The sequence below is a fragment of the Vulpes lagopus genome, chromosome 14 (genome assembly GCF_018345385.1).
Source record: "Vulpes lagopus strain Blue_001 chromosome 14, ASM1834538v1, whole genome shotgun sequence".
NCBI lineage: Eukaryota > Metazoa > Chordata > Mammalia > Carnivora > Canidae > Vulpes > Vulpes lagopus.
Window position 1 is genome coordinate 19,136,455 of NC_054837.1, and position 19,010 is coordinate 19,155,464.

At 46.5% G+C, this 19,010-nt stretch overlaps 1 protein-coding gene across 2 annotated transcripts in view; it reads left to right on the forward strand.

Moving 5' to 3' along the window:
- Positions 1 to 19,010, forward strand: part of UBE3B (ubiquitin protein ligase E3B) — a 53,708-nt gene that overhangs the window by 17,179 nt on the left and 17,519 nt on the right. For both annotated transcript variants that reach the window (XM_041728784.1, XM_041728785.1), the window contains 9 exons: positions 184 to 304; positions 1,592 to 1,769; positions 3,720 to 3,883; positions 5,027 to 5,194; positions 8,826 to 8,997; positions 10,434 to 10,552; positions 11,584 to 11,698; positions 12,362 to 12,461; positions 17,190 to 17,309. In XM_041728784.1, the coding sequence (XP_041584718.1) occupies positions 184 to 304; positions 1,592 to 1,769; positions 3,720 to 3,883; positions 5,027 to 5,194; positions 8,826 to 8,997; positions 10,434 to 10,552; positions 11,584 to 11,698; positions 12,362 to 12,461; positions 17,190 to 17,309 (1,257 nt within the window). The remainder of the gene's footprint in view (positions 1 to 183; positions 305 to 1,591; positions 1,770 to 3,719; positions 3,884 to 5,026; positions 5,195 to 8,825; positions 8,998 to 10,433; positions 10,553 to 11,583; positions 11,699 to 12,361; positions 12,462 to 17,189; positions 17,310 to 19,010) is intronic.

A 19,010-nucleotide genomic window follows, 5' to 3' on the forward strand; every position in this document is an offset into this window, starting at 1 on the left:
ACCACCATAGGCACACTCATGTTAGCAGGCCAGAGAGCCAGGTTCTCTTCTTTGTTCATTTTCTTCCTGGCCATTGAGAGCACGTTTGGCATCCAAGTGTTCATCTGCAAGCCATCAAGTTCATGCTCTGGTGGGAAATTCTTCCTGTCAGCTCCCACCCTAACAGTCTGCAATTGTTTGCAGCGCCTCACTGTTTTAGAATCTCATGACATGCTTCGTAAATTCATCACATTTTTAAGAAATGAAGATCAATGCCGTGATGTATGTGAAAGCTTAGAAGGATGCCATACACTCTGTCTGATGGGTGAGTATCTGTGTCTGGAATTTGTGTTCTGGGTGTCAGGAAAAAGCCCAAGTGTTTTTGTTTTTGTTTTTGTTTTTGTTTTGTTTTGTTTTTGCTGTTCTGGAAATCATGAGTTGTTTTTGGTAACCCTTAGAAGTACTTAAAAGACATGTAATCAGATAGAAAATAAACATGCAAAATTGAAAACCAATGGAAAATCTATCAACCTGGCAACCTAGTTGAGTGAGTGTATATGAATGTTAAATTTCTGCCCTCAGCTTCCTGACAGCCAAGGGAAAAATGAAGATGCAAGGAATTGCCTGGATAATTCTCATCTCCAGAGAGAAGGGCAGGTGTGGTTGGATGGTGTTTTTATGAGTGGGGTCTGCATCATCTGTTTTATGGTTTTTTGTACATGAATAAAAGACAGGAGCAAATAAAAGCATTTGAAATTAGCAGTGGTATGTAATTCTCATCACTTGGAAATTTATATAGAAAAAGGTTCTGGGGGCAAAATCTTAAGAGAGGTTATGGTGAGAGTCCTCACCAAGGCATATTAAATAACTTGGGTGAACATTGAACAACGATGATTTCCCAGAATGTTCAGATGTCCTTCTAAAGGTTGTTCTTATATTGACTCTTGATTTTCAAATATCAGTGTACCAATAAAATGTTGTGCTCTTCTCCCTTTGGCTTTAACCAGGGGGAGAGGCCAGCGGGCAGGCGGCCCTCACCCTGCCTGGCACGTGCAGAGACCCCAGCCACTCTGTGTGGGCAGGGTGCTGTCAAGACCAGACCTCTGGGGGTGGGGGTGGTGGCGGCGGGGGGTGGGGGGAGCTCTTGGAAAGGAAGAAATATTACTTCTTTCTCAAGGGGAGTGTTTATACCTTGCTGTAACATTTGAACTTTCACAAGAGATGTAATAATTTTGATAATAAAATTCTTAGCCATAATAATCAATCAATAAATAAATAAAATACAGTGTTGTGCTCACTAAAGATCACACACCTCTGCCTGCCTGACATTATATGTTACTTCATTATAACCCTCACATCAAGAGTGGGGATCCTTATTGCCATCTTTATAACAAAATGGCGAGGTGTGTTGAGGGGCACACAGTTCCTCTGTGGCAGGGCCAGGATTTGAAGCCAGGTGTATAACATTGCAGCCCCGGGACTGCCAGGTGCCTCTCCACAAGGACTTTCTTCCTGCTTGTGGACATGGCTGTGGGAGGCCAAGGCGGCAGGGTTGTGACAGTGACACAGCAGGCCACCTGGGCCCATTGCACTCAGCTTCCTCTCTTTGTAGGCAATCTCCTACACTTGGGCTCCCTCAGCCCCAAAGTGTTAGAGGAGGAGACAGACGGGTTCGTGAGTTTACTCACCCAGATGCTGTGCTACTGTCAGAAGTACGTGTCCCAGAAGAAATCCAACCTGACACACTGGCACCCCGTCCTTGGCTGGTTCTCCCAATCTGTGGACTATGGGTAAGTCCTAGAGGCAAATGGCCATCTCTTTTGTCCCCTGCCTGTCTCTCATCACCTCCTCATTCTTCCTTCTTTCTTCCTTCCAGCTTGTGTTTCGTTTGTTACAAGAGTAATGTATTTTCGCTGAATAAAATCTGGATAAGACCAAAAGAGAATAAAAACGCATTAAGCTACTATCCAGAGACAACCTGCATGAATATCCCTTCAGTTTCTTTTTTTTTTCCCCTGTAAATAGCAATTTTTTAAGTCCTTTTATTTTGAATTTCATTCCGTAGTAAATTATGAACCTTATATAGCACTATTATTTTTTTCTTTCTCAATATCACTTTTCCTGACTCCCTAAACTGCCATATTTTGGAGATACTAAAATGAGACATGGACAGCCCCAGTGGCTCAGCAGTTTAGCACCGCCTTTAGCCCGGGGTATGATCCTAGAGACCCAGGATCGAGTCCCATGTCAGGCTCCCTGCATGGAGCCTGCTTCTCCCTCTGCCTGTGTCCCTGCCTCTTTCTCTCTCTAAGTCTGTCATAAATAAATAAAATCTTTAAAAAAAATAAAATAAAATGAGACACATGATTGAAAAGAAATAAAAGTAACCTCATCCTTTTCAAGAGATGGAATATTAATTTAAAATTTTTTAGTTACAAAACTCAAACATTAAAAATCCTAGGCGAGGGTATCCCTGGGTGGCTCAGTGGTTTAGCGCCTGCCTTTGGCCCAGGGCGCAATCCTGGAGCCCTGGGATCGAGTCCCACGTTGGGCTCCTGGCATGGAGCCTGCCTCTCCCTCTGCCTGTGTCTCTGCCTCTCTCTCTATGTCTATCATAAATAAATAAAATCTTAAAAAAAAAAAAAATCCTAGGCAAGAAGAGAGAAATTAAGTAAGGCGGCATTGCATCACAAGTTTGAAAATGAAACCTATACTCTTGACTGAGATGTCTCAGGTCTCAGGAGCAAAGGCGGCTGTGGCTCCCATCTCTTTTCCTATTAGATATTTGTGTCCCCGGCAGCTACCCTTGAGGCAAAGAATGTGGGCCAAGAAAAGAAATCCCCAGATTGTCTCCCTTTTCCTCATTGTACTTGAGTGTCATCAGTTGAAAAGACAAATTGCCAGCTGACAGCAGGCTCCTGTGTGACACCCTAGCCTGAAAAGGATGGAGCATGTGTGATTGGGACTCAGGAGAGATGTTGTGGGAGGCAGGAGGGGCAGGGGAACATAGCATTGTGCAGCCTGATCTGCTCTGGGGGGCTCTGGACAAGCCATTTTACCCTGCTTTCCTCTCCTGAAACACAGGGACGATTTTCCCCATCCCTCAGATAGTGTTGTTTCAGAAGATCGAATGAGGTAAAATATGTCAAGGGCCTGCCTCTAGGCCTGCCCCATGGTTGTGGGTGGTAGCTGTTTCTACTGTGATGCTGGGAGCTTTTACAGGATATAGAGCAAGGAGGTGATGAAGGCAGATTTTAAGAGTGAGTCTGATGCTTCGAGTGCCATGTGCAGTGGGGAATGGAGCACTTGAAGGCACGGAGACTATTAGAAGGTTAGGGGTCATGGAAACTTGCAGGCTGGGCCTGCAGCCTAGTGTGAAGAAGAGGACAGTAAGCAGGTATCATTTAGCTTTTGTCGCCTGAGTGGTAAATGGGGTGGGGTCAGGATGAAGAACAGAGACAGGAGAGGACTGTGCACCCAGGAGGACTGTGACATGGGAGCCTGGGGCCCTGGGGTGGGTAGGAATGCTGTAAAGAAGACAAAGAGGTCATTACTCTGTGCACCTAGGCCCTCAGTGGTATTTGTGGATCCCACTTTCTCTTTTTTGCCCTCTTATCTGCCATGTTGAGTGGCAGGCCCTTGCCACCTCTCCAAGTGGAAGGCCTAGTGGGGAGCTGAGTGGGCTCTCCATGGCCAGCGTCAGGTGGGACTGACCCACTGGGTCTCCTGCTCTCTCCTAGCCTTAACGAGTCAATGCCCTTGATCACTAAGCAGCTGCAGTTCCTGTGGGGGGTGCCTCTGATCCGGATCTTCTTCAGTGACATCCTGAGCAAGAAACTGCTGGAGAACCAGGAGCCAGCCCACGTGCAGCCAGCATCGCCCCAGAATGTGCTTCCCGTAAAGAGTGAGTGGCTGGGGCAGGCTGAGCCTGGGGCTCTGCTTGGCTCAAGTGCAGTTCCTGCTGTCCCTGTGTGCCCACTCCCCTCCATTTTTGGGACACTCGGACTTCTCCCACAAAGGTTTTAAGATTGCTTCAACCAAGTTCACATTTAGCAGATCAACAGAAAACCCTTAGGGGATAGAAAACAAGGACCAGGGAAACAAATAAGTGAATAAGACCAAGGTCAGGTGTAGAGAAAAGTGTCCACAGTTAGGGGATATTCCACAAGGAGTACGGTGGGGATCTCTGAACTTCCATTTGGCTCTGAATTTCTAGTAGTAGCTAGAATGAAAAGGGGTTTGTGGATCTTCTCTTACTCATTAACAAGAAGAAGGAAGGCCCATTTCTTAGGGGAAATAGAGCCTTTCTGAGCCCCTAACCATAAAGGTCCTTTGCATTTGGACCTGTGTGGGTCACTGACTGGGCCACCCCCATATTGCCTCTTTGGCTTAGTCATAGGTTCTGTGGGAAAGTTTCTTGGTGCCCTCTCTGAGGAAAGTTCAGGAAATGCCACTAACACAGAATTCAGTGGAGTCACCTGCCCGTGCCAGATTTCCAGGTTCAGGGTGACTTTTCTTCTGCCATCCAGTGTGGCTCATACAGTCTCCATCATGTGGCTGTCCGTGGGGAGGGGCTCAGTCTCCCTTCAGCAGGATGTAAACGTAAATGGGAAAGTTTAAAACTAAAGTCAAGTATCAGTACCCAAGCCGAGTATCAGTACTCAAGGTTGATGCTGCTTGCCTCTTAAAGCACAGAGAACCATGAGTCACCCAGGCCCTCCGCCTTCACCCATCTTTCCCTAATATAGTCTGCTGGATTTTTACCTGTAGGTTCCCATGGCCCAGTAAAAGAATCCCCTGTAGCAGTCGAATATGTATGGCTTGGCCTGAGATATTTTCTGATGTTCTGAAGAGGTCCCTGGGTGCCACCTAAAAGCCTATTGTGAATGCTTTTCTAATTTATCCCAAAGAGATGACTTGAGTCAAGGCAGCTGCCCCACTGTCCAGACCTGGTTGTAAACTGGGCACTTTACTGAGATGCTCTTTATGGAGTGAAAGCTGGCAGATGGCTGAACGTCTGCTCACATATTCCTTCCCTCCGTGCCAGATCTCCTGAAGCGTGCATTTCAGAAGTCTGCATCCGTTCGGAATATCCTCAGGCCTGTTGGGGGTAAGCGTGTGGACTCTGTGGAGGTCCAGAAGGTCTGCAACATCTGTGTCCTCTACCAGACCTCACTGACGACTCTGACCCAGATCCGGCTGCAGATACTCACAGGTTTGGGAGTCCTGAGGTGCCTTCTTCCATCTCCAACATTTGGCAAAGGATTTTTCTTAGAAAAAGTTGAATTTCTTCTGGCTTCATTGGCTCAGGAGATAGGTTTTGAAGGAGGGTATTTTTGAGCTGTTCTTAGAGATTGCTGCGCCTCAGTTAAATGGCTCACACTGACCTCAGTCCCAGTGCTGCCAATTCGTTCCTGAGACCTGGCTTTTTTCTCATTATGGAGTGCAATTTGCTTTCAAAAGTTACTATTTTTTTCTGACTAGAAAATTAGAAAATAAAAAAGAAAAGCAAGGCCATATTTAATCCGATAGTCCAAGGATAACCAGCTGTACCACAGATGTATATGATGTTTAAATTGAATTAACGTAGTTTTACCCTTCCCTTTGCATTCATCACTTTTTTTTCTTTGGTCTATGGCCATACCACCCTGAACATGCCTGATCTCGTATGATCTCAGAAACTTTTTTTTAGGATTGTATTTATTTGATACGAGCACAAATGGGAAACAGTGGACAGAGGGAGAGGAGAAGCAGGCTTCCCACTGACCAGGTAGCCTGATGTGGGGCTGGACCCCAAGATCATGACCTCAGCTGAAGAGCAGACACTTAACCGACTGAGCCACCCAGACACCTCCATTCATCACTTTACAAGCATTTTATCACTGTCAGCAGTTCTTCCAAAATTTCATTTTTATTGGCTGCATAGTATCTCATCACGTGGATATGCCTGATGTTTTCCTTCTTAGCCAAGCAAGGAAGAAAATCGTGTCCATGTGCTCCCTTCCCCCATTCCCCCATGAACACAGTTTGGGCACTGGGGGCTTTCTACTGCCATGCAGGACTTGTTCATATGAATTAGTATTATGAGGACCGAAAGTCTATAAGTCATGAAACTATTGACTACATAAGGGGTCAAGAACTTTTCTGTTTCATTTTACATTTTTTAAAAATTTTAATTAAATTTGCCAACATATACTATGACACCGAGTGCCTGTCACATCACGTTTACATTTTTTTTAAATCCTGAATTACCATTGCTTCTCTCTTTCACACTTACTTTATTCATCTTCAGGCATTAGTAGAACATCTATGTGCCGGGCACTGAGGGTGAAAAGGTGACTAAGATAGCCAAGGGTCCCTTTCCCAAGAGGATTCTAAGAGTGAGGAGACAAGCAGTAGGCAAGGGAGAAAAGTATTTACTGTCCTAATGGGTACTGTGACCGCAGAAGAAATGAGACAGTATGGGCTTGGACTGGAGTGGGCTTTCCCTGCCTCAGCACTGCTAACATCTCAGGCCCTATATAGTTCCTTTTGTGGAAGCCGTCTTGTCTGTTGTAGGATGTTTAGCAGCCCCTGGCCCCTTCCCATAGATACCAGTAGTACTTCTTCCTCTCCAGCTATGCCAACCCTTCATGTCTCCAGGCACTGCCAGATGCTGCCTAGGGGGCAGCATGGTCCCTGATTGATTGAACAGCATGGGACTGGTGTGACAACAGGGTTGGAGGCAGGGGCCTTTGGATAGGTTTTAGAGGTCGTGTCTACAGGTCTAATAGGTACATTGGATTTGGAAGAGTGAAGACCAAAGGCTTCAAAGGTGAGGCCAGATTGTTGGCCCAAGCAGCCTATGTGGATGGTGGTATCACTTGCTGAGCTGGGGACAACCAGCGAGGGATGGGGCTTGTGGGGAATGAAGAGTTCTATTTGGGGTGTGACAAGTGTGAGGTACCAAGCAGGCACATGAGTATACTATGGGGAAACAAGGAGAAGAGTGTTATGTAAAGCCTTAGGCCCAGGGTAGGCTCCATTAGGAAAGCTCGAAAGAGGATGAAGAGGGACCTGGATCAAGCCTGGCACCCCAGCACCCAGTGTGAGGGTTTGAGAAGCATTGTAAGTGACACGATTTTGAGGTCCTGATCGGTGCTCAAGTTTTTTTAAGTGACCATAAATTCAGGCATCCCCTGTTGTCTCAGTGAGAGAACCCAGAAAGAAGTTTTCTTGGCTAACTTGAAAATAGTTCCTTTGAAGAATGAGATAAACTAGCCTGAAGTGTTTGTTGAATGTTCGGTCTGTTGAGCTACATGCAAAGTAGATAGTAGAAGATAATATGCTTCTTTGCTCATGCTCCTCACGTGCACTGGGTGGTCCAGAGCCCCATGCTGCCCTCTGGCATAGCTCTCCAGAGCGCCGCATCTTCATTTCTCTCCAAGTTGCTCCAGAGGCAGCCCCGGTTGAATCCGTGTCTGAGGCTGGAAATGGGTATTTTTGTCCACACCATGAGGACTATTCACATAACATGAGAGTAGTCGCTCTTCCTGATTGTCCTGTGGGAGTATATTTGTGGTCTCCACAGTTTAACTACTCACTCTGTTTCTCTTGTAAGCTCTTTTTAAATTGTGAAAGTTACACATTCTTCTTTCCTTTTTTGGTTTCTGCATTCTCTAACCACATTCTGCTACCTTGAAAATGTGAGCTCAAACCTTTAGGGATAATAACTAAGTGGGCCTCTATTTCTTTGCCTCTTCTGCAGTCCCTTCGGGCCACTCTAGTCTAAGCATTTCTAGCAGTATTGATTGAGTCTGTCATTCTGCCCCTGCTCCAGGCAAATATATCTTCCGCAAGCAGTTCTTTGTTCAAAATTAAGTAATTTAAAGTGCCCTGTAAAATGAGAGGTATTATAAGGACTCAAATATAAAGTGAAATATGAAGAATAATTTGAGGCATACACCTTGCTGTATATTCAGAGACACATGGAACTTCAGAGCCAGGTTCTCTGAATCAATAGCTGTATTAATAGACTTAAAATGTAGCAGTGATGTAGCTTATGTGTCTGAGGCCTTGTGGCCATCAGAAAGCAGACCTAAAATGTCTTCTGCTTCATTCAAGTTTAAATGTTTGTGTGACACTTCACAGGATCTCTACTACAATCATTCATTGCTTTCCCATTTTTAGCAGAGATAAAATAGTAGAAGTAGAGGAGAGGAAAGCTTTGCCAAATGTAGGTGAGCCTGAAAGGTGGTTGAAAGCAGGGATCATCGAACTACAACCTGTGAGCCAAATGCAGCCCACCATTTGGTTTTGTAAATAAAGTTTTTATTGGAATACAGTGCCATCCACTCATTTACATGTAGTCTATGGCTGCTTTTGTACTACAATAGTGTGACAGGGTCCTTCTGGGCCAGGCCCACACAGCCTGAAAATACTTAGGCTCTAGCTCTTTCCAGGAAAAGTTTGCTGATCCCTGATTTAAAATATAAACAGTGAGTCAAACAGACGTGGGTTCTCTTCTTAGCTCTGATACTTATTGGCGGGTGATTTGAGGCTAATTACTTTGATTTTTTTTCCTCTCATAAAATGGAGGTAACATTAGGTTTCACAAGATGGGAAATAACGCATGCAGAGTACTTAGATCGACATCTGAAACATAGAAAGAATTCATGAAATGTTAGCAGTTACTGTGATCATTACTCTCGTGGTCATAATGATTTTCTTAGTGATTGCACCTTCTTTTCATACACATTAAATGTCCACAAAGAAGTATAAGCATTTTGTTCCCCTCAGTGGGTAGGAAAAACCGTGGACCAGATGGAACCCCCACCTGAAGCTTGGGTTTCTCTATCCTTTTCCAGGTCTCACTTACCTTGATGATCTGCTCCCCAAACTGTGGGCGTTTATCTGTGAGCTCGGGCCCCACGGAGGGTTAAAGCTCTTCTTGGAATGCCTCAACAATGACACTGAAGAGTCCAAGCAGCTCTTGGCCATGCTGATGCTGTTCTGTGACTGCTCCCGGCACCTCATCACGTAGGTTGACCTCTGTGGGGCTCCATTCCTTTCCTAGAATATGGAGAAGCCAAGTCACAGTGTCCATAAGGAAGCCATTGCTGATGTGATTACCACCACTGTTCAGACCGGTGTGGCAGGGTCATTAGGAAAATCAGAAAACATTTACAGTACAAGGTGGGTGGCGTGTAGTCAGTGCTCGGCAATTCTTAGTTCCCATTCTTCTGGGAAGCTGGGTCAGTACCCTTGAGTGTGGGCTTTGGGGTCTCCCAGAGCTGGGTTCAAATCCCACCTCCACCATTTACTCACTGGGTTAGATAGTTACCCGGAAGATTCCAGAGCTGAGGAGTGGGAGGCAAATCCTGGGTTGGCCACTTCCTGAGGCACCCTAGACAGGGAGGCCTTGCCTCTCTGAACCTCTCTCTTCTCATCTGTAGATGGGAATCACAGTAGCACACACCTCTTGGCCCTGTGGTAAGGATTGAGGGAGGTAATGCAGAAAAAAGGGAATGGGGAATTAGCAAATGTGAGTCCCATTCAGTTCTTTTGTTTTTTAAGCTTATGTGTCTAGTTGTAGTTTTGATATTTTTTAATTCCACATTTTTCCAAAGTTGGTAAAGAATTATAAGAGAGAGGGACAAACAGTTATGTTTGGGATAGACAACATTGGTAGGAGGGAGTAAGGAACACATAGGTGGTGACTGGGTAGGAATCATGGAGAGAGGGGTCTCAGGAGCAGTTAGAGGCAAGAGCCAGGGGTCTGTGGCCATTGGTGAAGACACAGTGAATGGCTAGGTTTGGGGTGACCTGAGAGCGAGTTGCGCCCTAAAGCGAATGGAGCAATCTTAGGAAATTTTCATATAGAGCTGTATCTTAAATGATTCATTTACTCGCACATTCTTTCAGGCATGTGTTCATTCCCACATAAATATTTCGCAGGTACCTACCAAGCACCACTAGTGGCTGTCGTAGTTGCAGAGGAAGATTCCGTGGCTCTCCTCAGTGGACACAGACTCTCAGTCAAGATTCCTTGATAGTCAGGCATGAGTTCAGGCAGGAAGTAAGAGCATCACAGTTAGATCCTTATGAATAAGAAAAATACACAGGGCAGCTTCTTATTTTTTTCTTCTCTCAGTTGTAGTTTTAACATTGTTACCATGGACAATTTCAAGTAAATGGAAAGTGGGGAGAATAGTACAAGGAGTCCCCACATGCCCGCCAGCAACTTCCATAGTGGTCAGGATGCAGCCACCGCTGCTTTACTTCCACCCCCACAAGCTCTCCCTTCCAGGTTATCCTGAAGCAGATCCTGTACATCATATTGTGTTAGCTGTAAATTTTTATCTGAAAGATGAAACTTGTTTCTTGAGCTTGTTTTGTCTCATAAGAGGTATAGATCTCCTATTTTTCCTGCTTTTCTCAGTGGGAAATTGTGACTGATTTTCTATCTGATTTAGGATCCTTGACGACATTGAAGTATATGAAGAACAAATTTCATTCAAACTGGAAGAACTGGTTACTATCTCCTCTTTCCTGAACTCCTTTGTGTTTAAGATGATCTGGGATGGAATCGTAGGTAAGGTGAAGATGCTAGCTGTCAATTGATTGATTAATTAATTAGATTTTATTTATTTATTTACTCATAAGAGACAGACACAGAGAGAGGCAGAGACATAGGCAGAGGGAGAAACCAGCTCCCTGTGGGGAGCCTGATGTGAGACTTGATCCCAGAACCCCAGGATCATGCCCTGAGCCAAAGGCAGAGGCTCAACCACTGAGACACCCAGGCGTCCTGCCAGCCGTCAATTTATTGATGCTACACAGGGAGGCCACGGTCTGTAACACCAGCTAATTCTTAGCTTTATTGCTCATCATGGCTAATTGGAAGGGCACATTTATTCACATAATTGGAAGTTGTACTTCTTCGCTATATACACAGCCTCTCAAGATAGTAGTGTGGTTATGGAAGTCTTAGCCTTTCCTTCAGGATGTACACATACATGTGAAGGATTATTAATGATGATGATTTTGCCCTGAAACTCCTTTCACTTCTTTGAGTTGATTTCCATGAAAAGAAAACATGTCAGGGCACACTTCAAATCCGAGCTCACCTCCTGAAGCAGTTGTACAAAACTCCTTAAATTAAAAAGGTCTTTTGGGGATCCCTGGGTGGCGCAGCGGTTTGGCGCCTGCCTTTGGCCCAGGGCACGATCCTGGAGACCCGGGATCGAATCCCACATCGGGCTCCCGGTGCATGGAGCCTGCTTCTCCCTCTGCCTGTGTCTCTGCCTCTCTCTCTCTCTCTTTGACTATCATAAATAAATAAAAATTTAAAAAAAAATTTTTTTTAAAAAGAAGGTCTTTTGGGTCACCTGCTTTGGGAGGCAGCTGGAGTGATTGTGTCTGAGACACCCAGGTCCTGCCAATGCTTAGAACATACCCAGGGAGTCTTTTAATTCTGCTGGTTCTGCGTAAAATCCAAAGTGAGGGAGACTAAGGATGTTGGTGGGGCCTGGTGACAGGCAGAGACAAGGAGCTATCCTCCTGGCTCCCTGCCAGCTCTGACCATTTCTGTTTGTGCGGCTCTCCTATTTGTGTGCCCCACAGAGAACGCCAAGGGTGAGACGTTAGAGCTGTTCCAATCTGTCCACGGGTGGCTGATGGTGCTGTATGAGCGGGACTGCCGGCGGCGCTTTGCCCCTGAAGACCACTGGCTGCGAAAGTGAGGAGTGGGGTGGGGAAAGGGGGTCTACTCCATCATGCTCTGCACTCACACTCTGAAGCCAAGAGGTGTTCATCCCTCCTTTGTCCCCTGTCCTCCTGGGAGGACAGACCGCCAGGCAGTTGGCAATTTGTGAGGATGTGTGGACACAGAGAGTGATTAGAGCTCATTAATGGTGACAGAGCCAGGTCACATTTAGCAAATGGGAAGCAAGTTCTTCTAGCTGGATTGAGCAGCAGGTTACGATAGTTCAGTGGTGGTTTTTTTCAGCAGAATGGGCAGGACAGAAACTACAGCTAGGTTTTTCAGGGGTAGGGTGGGGAAATCCTCTTGCAACAACTAAACATAAGAGGTCTGTGATTTTTTTTACCAGTGACATGTCAGCTCTTAGGTTGTGGCACTAGAGTGGGGTCTGACAGACACTTTCAGTAAAGGGCCAGACAGCAAATATTTTAGGCTTTGCAGACCAGACGATATCTTTTGCAAGTATCCCACCGTGCTGTGCTGCTGTAATGTGAAAGCAGCCTGAGACAGTATGTAGTGATTGTGTTCCATGGAAATTTATATACAGAAATGGCAGCAGGCTGCAGTTGGCCACCCCTGCAACTAGAGAATGGTTTTACTGTTCTAATAACCCAAACCCATGCTTTTCTTCTTCTGAAGGGATCTCAAACCTAGCGTGCTCTTCCAAGAACTGGACAAGGACAGGAAGCGGGCCCAGCTGATCCTGCAGTACATCCCTCATGTCATCCCTCACAAAAACGTGAGTTGCTCTCAGAACTGGGCTCCTGTGCATCTTTCTCTTCTACCACATGGTACCTGCCTTGCCCTCTTAGCTGTAGCAGTTGGAAAGAAAAAAATGAGCTCACTCTCTCAACAGATGCAAATGGTGATTGGATCTCACTCCATGGCAGGTATTAAGCCAAGTAGAGAGATGGAAGACAGTGTAAACGGGCAGTTCTGGCAGGTGAGGTGCATGTTACAGGGATGGATGTTGTAGGATCCCAGACCAGGGGACCTGACCCAGCTGGGAACAGGGGGAATGGAGTCAGGAAAAGCTTCCATTGGCAGAAGGGAACAGTAGTTAAAGGAAGGGAAGAGTAGTTAAAGACCTGGGGTGATTGAGAGCGTGGTGCTCCGGGATGGCTAGATGTTCACTTCTGGCTGTGGAGAATATAAAGGGGAGCCAGGAAGCTGAGAAGATTTGTAGTTGGAGCCAGAAGGGCCTTTTGTACCAGGGCCAGGAGTGTGAACTTCCTGGAGCCATTGGAGTGTTTGCAGCTTCAAGGACCCCTGGTCAGAGCTGTGCTTTAGAGAGATCCTTCTGGCCATGGGTTAAAGACTGGCTAGAGGCAGAGATGTTATGAGCGTAGAAAGAGGGTAATGAAATCATAAGAACAAAGATGTTCAGAAGAGAAGGAGAGATGGATTTCAGGTAGTGGGCATGTTTCTGGCTCAGACTCCTGGATGCTTGCAGGAGTCATTCCTAGGGTAGGAGCCAGAGGCAAGAGAGCTCTGGGAAGTGCTGGTAAGATCAGCTTTGAGCAGGAAACAGGTGAAGTGTCTGTGACCCCTCGAGGCCATTGAACAGCAGGGCTGGAAAGAGACTGTACGTGTGGACACCCCCCAAATCTGGCTGCACCCATTGCCATGGACAAGGAGTAAGACGACAAGGGACCTGTCCTTTAGAGGGCCGGTGCGAGGAGAGGGCTAATCAGAGCAAGGAAACCATCAACTGAGGGACGTGAGAGACTTGGGAAGGATCGGGTACTGTGGGGAGAGTGTCAGGAAGCGCAGGAAGGCACTGCCACGTCCCATTGCTTCACAGGAGGCAATGTCTGTGGTGGGCGCTCCAGGAATGTCTGCTGGGAGCCACAGCAACATCGGGCTCCTTCAGAAGAGGCTCTAACGGGTCTTTGTGTGCCTTTCTTTCCTTTCCTCCTTTTTTTTGACAAAAGATATTTTTAGAAAAGAGCACAAGTCACATTTTTGTAAATTGAACCTTATTTTTCAGAGATAAGCACCCCTCATTGCTCTCTGATATTGCTGTGACCTTGACGTTAATACTCACGATTGCCATTCTTCACCTTCAAGTAGTGGATGTGGCTGTTTAAATTCTTACTGCACTTGACAGCAGTGCCTCTTAGAAATGAAGGGACCTCAGGAGATGACTTACTGAAACATGCCCCCGCCCTGGAGGGAGCCCCTCCAACAATATCCCTTACCTTACCTCACATAGAGGACCTGCAGCCTGGCAAAGCCAGCCATTCTATTGCTTTACTCTGCCCGATGATGGAACATTCTTCCTAACCCAAAGCTAAATTAATTCTCTGTAACTTCCACCCTTTGGTCCTTGAATAACCACTGAAAGTGGAATCTAAATCTTCTGAGATGTGCAGACAGTTCTTATCTGCCTTATGGGCCTTCTGTATTCCAAGGGTGGCATCTTTCCCTTCTGCAACAGCTCCGCGTGGAAGTAGCTTCCAGGCCTTCATCTCCAGGGCCTTGTCCAGGGTGGTGCAGTCTGACTGCAAACCAAGCACCGCACCCTGGACCCATGTGTTTGTGAAGTCAGCCCTGGACCATGGCATTCCCGTATCATGCAGCCTGGGATCTCCGCTCCAGGTATCTGCAGTTCACACCTGGCATGCCTTGGTGGCTCTGGGTTGTCACAGGATATTTTAAGTTTTTCAGAGGAGCACAGTGAAATCTGCTGGACACTGTGAAGTACTAGCTCAAGCTTACAATGTCCGCATTCCAGGTAGCCCCGGTGGCGCAGCGGTTTAGCGCCGCCTGCAGCCCAGGGCCTGATCCTGGAGACCCTGGATCGAGTCCCACATCAGGCTCTCTGCATGGAGCCTGCTTCTCCCTCTGCCTGTGTCTCTGCCTCTCTCTCTCTGTGTCTCTATGAATAAATAAATAAAATCTTAAAAAAAAAACAAAAACAATGTCAGCATTCCTGTCGAGGATGTCCTATTTGCTAAGCTGGGTTTTAAAAATGAAACTGAATTATTTTTTATTTCAATGTACGTGCATTTTTAAAATACAGCTATTAAGCCTTTAGCATATAAATACTAAGTAGTTTAGGATACTAGTCATCTCATAAATGGTACTGTATTACTTTTGACCTAGGAGTGCTATGAAAGTCACCAGTGAGTCACCAGTGACCTAGGAGTGCTGTGAAAGTCACCAGTGAGATTAGTTGGCATGACTTGGGGGCTGTGGTATAATCCCTGGTGTGTTTTTCTTTGGGGCATTTTGCTGAAAATTGTCATCAAGGCTTTTTGTGCATAGTTAATGAACTTGCTCTTTGCTGTGTCTTGAGGACCCTTCCTCGTCTCCTGACCCCTGCTCTGATCTTGTGATGGCCCTGGCAGTTCCAAGAGGGCATCTAAGCTCAGTGTATTGGGGTTATGAGGGCTGTGTCCCCTGCTGACACATCTTGCTGGAATGCACAGGGAGCTAATAGGGTCTCTGCAATCCTGTCTGCTCCCCTGCATCTGTCACATATGGTATAAATGCCAGAACTCTCCCTGTTCTTGACTCACTCAAGTGAGTGACTCACAACACCATTCTTCCTTTACTAGGAAGAAGGCCTCAACTCTGCCTGGTTCACACACACACTTCATCCTCTGTGCTGTTTTATGTTGCTTTTACACATCTATCTGAGATACATCTCCCAACTGGGACTTGAGGACTTTCTCTCTCGTTTGGGTGTGGAAGGCCTAGTGCCCCATGGGGAGGGCAGGGGCTCTATGGTGTGGTGGTCTGTGCATGGGTCCTGGGTTTGAATGTGACCCCTCTGTCCACCAGCTGTGTGACCTTGGGTAAGTCACTTTCTTCATCTGCAAAGTAGAGACAAGGATCCTTTCCCAGATATCTGCTGTAGTTGCTGAGGTCTCTCAGCCCCGTGCAGGGTGCTTACAGTTGTCCCAAACCTTCCTCCTTGCCCCGTGGAAATCAGGGCCTCATCCTGGGAATCTTGGGAGGCAGGTGTTCTCTCAGCCGCCTCTGCGCTTCTGCTTCTGTGTATGTGGTCTCCACCCCATACAGGATTTACCCCCATGGAAGGCTCTTCTGCCTCATGTTCATGCTAAAGATTTGAGGGCAGAGGAAGCAGTTGTGCCCCACAGCCCACACAAGTTAAATTGGAAGTCTGCAGGTCCCCCCGCCCCACCTGCACAGACCTGTTAGGTGATGGTGCCCTTCACCACCACCCCCATCACAGCCTCCCTCACTGTTGCTTGGTCTGTTCTTCCCTTCCGTGTTCTCCTTAAACCCCCAGAGCTTCTGATACTACTCAGAGCACTTCAGTCCTTGTTTCTAGATTCGCAGACCAGCCACATCAAGCTGCTCTACTGAGAAGAAACCCTTCTGCCAAATACATTCCTCCTCCTTGGGAGGCCGTAGGCAATCGCTTTTCCCACTACAGCATATTTACTTCATAGCCAATTAAACGATCAAATGTAAACACACTAGCCTCCCCTGTGTATACTTAACTCTTATTACCATTGTTGTTATCCTTCTGACCTTGTTTGTATGTGACAAAGCTTTTGACTTAGGAGGAGATTGCCACTTAAAAAAAAAAAAAAAAAAACAACCAGTGGTGTTTGGATTTATTTCTTTATCAGCTGACATTATCTGAGTGCTTTTATAGCAGTGATTCTTAAACCCAGGATGGAGTGAAGGGTTGTGCTCTCGTAAAGGAGCTCCTCAGAATCTTGACCATGGCGGGAGAGAGGTTTCTTCTCTAATAGTAATTGAGAAATGTTACTTCGGATGGGTGGTTATGATGTACTTGAGGACACAGAAGAGGTCAGGGACCTTTATTCTGTGGGATCATTTTTTAAAAATTTCTGACAGTGAAAAAAATTATCTTTGAAATGTTTGTTTTTTAATTCATAACACTGATTTTCTTTAAAGCAGGCACTGCTATATAAAGCAATCTCTATAACCGGTCCTGCTGCCAGGTTTTTATAGTAGCCTACTGATTAAAGAAAAACGATTTTCTCCGAGACCATCCTTTTTTTTTTTTTAAAGATTTATTTATTTATTCATGAGAGACACACAGAGAGAGGCAGAGACACAGGCAGAGGGATAAACAAGCTCCCCACAGGCCCAGTGCAGGACTCGATCCCGAATCCCAGGATCATGCCCTGGGCTGAAGGCGGACACTCAAACGCTGAGCCAGCCAGGCGTCCCTCTCCGGGACCATCCTTAACCAGACTCTGGCTACTCTTTCTGGGGGTCCCTCTGTTTCTGGAACCTTTCATCCTTGGCATGTACTCAGCTGTGCTTATAACTCCTGAGGTTGTTTTGGGGAATGTTTACTATTCTCCCAAGACACTTAGAGGCTGTAGCGTATATCAGAGTGTCCCGTTCTGCTCCCTGCTTGCCTCTCACGTGACTCACTTCATTAATCTTATATGGTGTGTCTTCAGGAATCTTTGGTTGTTGACCCAGTTTCTGGTCTCACCTTTGCTCATTTCAGAGAGTTCTCCTGTTCCGAAACATGGTCACCAAGGAGAAGGAGAAACTGGGGCTTGTGGAGACCAGCTCAGCCTCTCCCCACGTCACTCATATCACCATCCGACGGTCCCGGATGCTTGAGGTGAGAAGACCATCACAAAGAGGTGTACTCCGTGAAGTGCTGGGTTTTTAGTGGGTGATACGTTGCCTCCAGACGTCTCTTGTCATTCCTTGATCTAATGGCACTGAAATCAAGGCTTGGGGTGGGAATGGGGCCGTTCATCCTGTCGTGTGCTTCAGAGAACTGCTTGATTAAACATAACCTCAGCGCTGGGGACCCATAGTGCAATATTTCCCTATCTCTTCCCTACCAGGGAACATCAGGGCTGGAACATCAGACACTTTGTGTGCTTTGCAGTGAGGACAGAAGTGCCACATGCAGCCATTTTTATGTCTGTGGAAACTCCCTTTGCCTGGGTAGACATTTTGCTCAGACTCCCAAGTGTGAGTCTGGAGGCTGGAGTGTAGGTAGTAAGTTTACCTAGCCATATTGGGAAGTGCATTTATTACAGAGCTAGAGGTTCTTCCTAACAGGAACTTACAAGAAACCATGAAGTGGCCCACCTCAGCCAAATTCAGTGTCCAGGGTGACTGCTCTGTGGCAGCTTCATGTGAACTAGAAATATGTACCTGTCCTCAGGACACTTTACCTCTGTGTGTCAGAAAATTATAATAACATTGATATTATTGGAAAAACACTACCATCTCCTGGAAGGTTGTTACAGGAAATGTACGTGCCTGTGAGGTCACTGTGTGTATGTGTCCCGTGCCCTCCCCCAGGGTTGTGCAGTGTGGAGCCTGACCAAATGTGCTGAGCCTACCAGTGGTCGAATTGGTGACTGAGCCCCCAAGTCCACATTCCCAGGCGAGGCTAGGCTTGATGTAGTTGCCCTGCTTGCTCTTTAGACCTTCTATCTGGCTCCAGCCACAGCCCCTCATTAGCACGTTCTGTGGCTATGGCCCATCATGGGATTCCAGGACAACACAGGGCCACATAGCCAGCCACCAGCAAATGGCACTGGCAGCTTTCCACACACCACCCCCACCCCACCCCCACCCTACTTTTTCATTTTTCCCCTTGGGACATTTACTCTCCTTCCTGGAGAGCTGCTTTTAGTTCCCCTGAACACTGGCAATTGACATGGGGGTCTCCTGGGGAGAGGCAGCATGTGGTAACCAGATGATGTTTTTGACATTCTTAAAAGTAGAGATAAGAAACTTAAGTGCCTACAGGGACCCTGCTGGTCATGGGAATGGGTCAAGCTGGTTGAGTGCATCTGTGTAGGAGCATCTCATTTGCACGCTAAACAATAGGAATATTCTTCACTTCCACTGCTCCCTCCTACTCTTCTTGAAACACAGCCCTCAGTTTAGATAACTACTGAAGAGAAATAGTCTCACTTGTGAGTGGACAGATAACACCTGACATCCAGCCTCAGGGCTGGCAAGCAGTAGAGAGGGGTGGGCAGGTAGGGAATATGTGCCTCCATCAAAGAGACCACCTTGCACGTCCCACCTGACTACTTCTGTGAGGAGATTCAGGCTCTGTTATGCTCTGGGGGTTTTTTAAGAGAAGGCCACAATGCAGAATTTTGCATCAGATCCCCAGAGCTTTTATGTTGTGAATGAATAGAATTTTGTAAAGCATCTGGAAGGTTAGATAATGCAGCGAATCTACCCATGGGCCACCAGTCTGCAAGCTTTGCTTTGACTCAAAGAGGAAAAAGCCCAATTGTGTTTGGAAACTCCCTTCTCCTGCACCTTCCTCCTCAGACCTGGATGC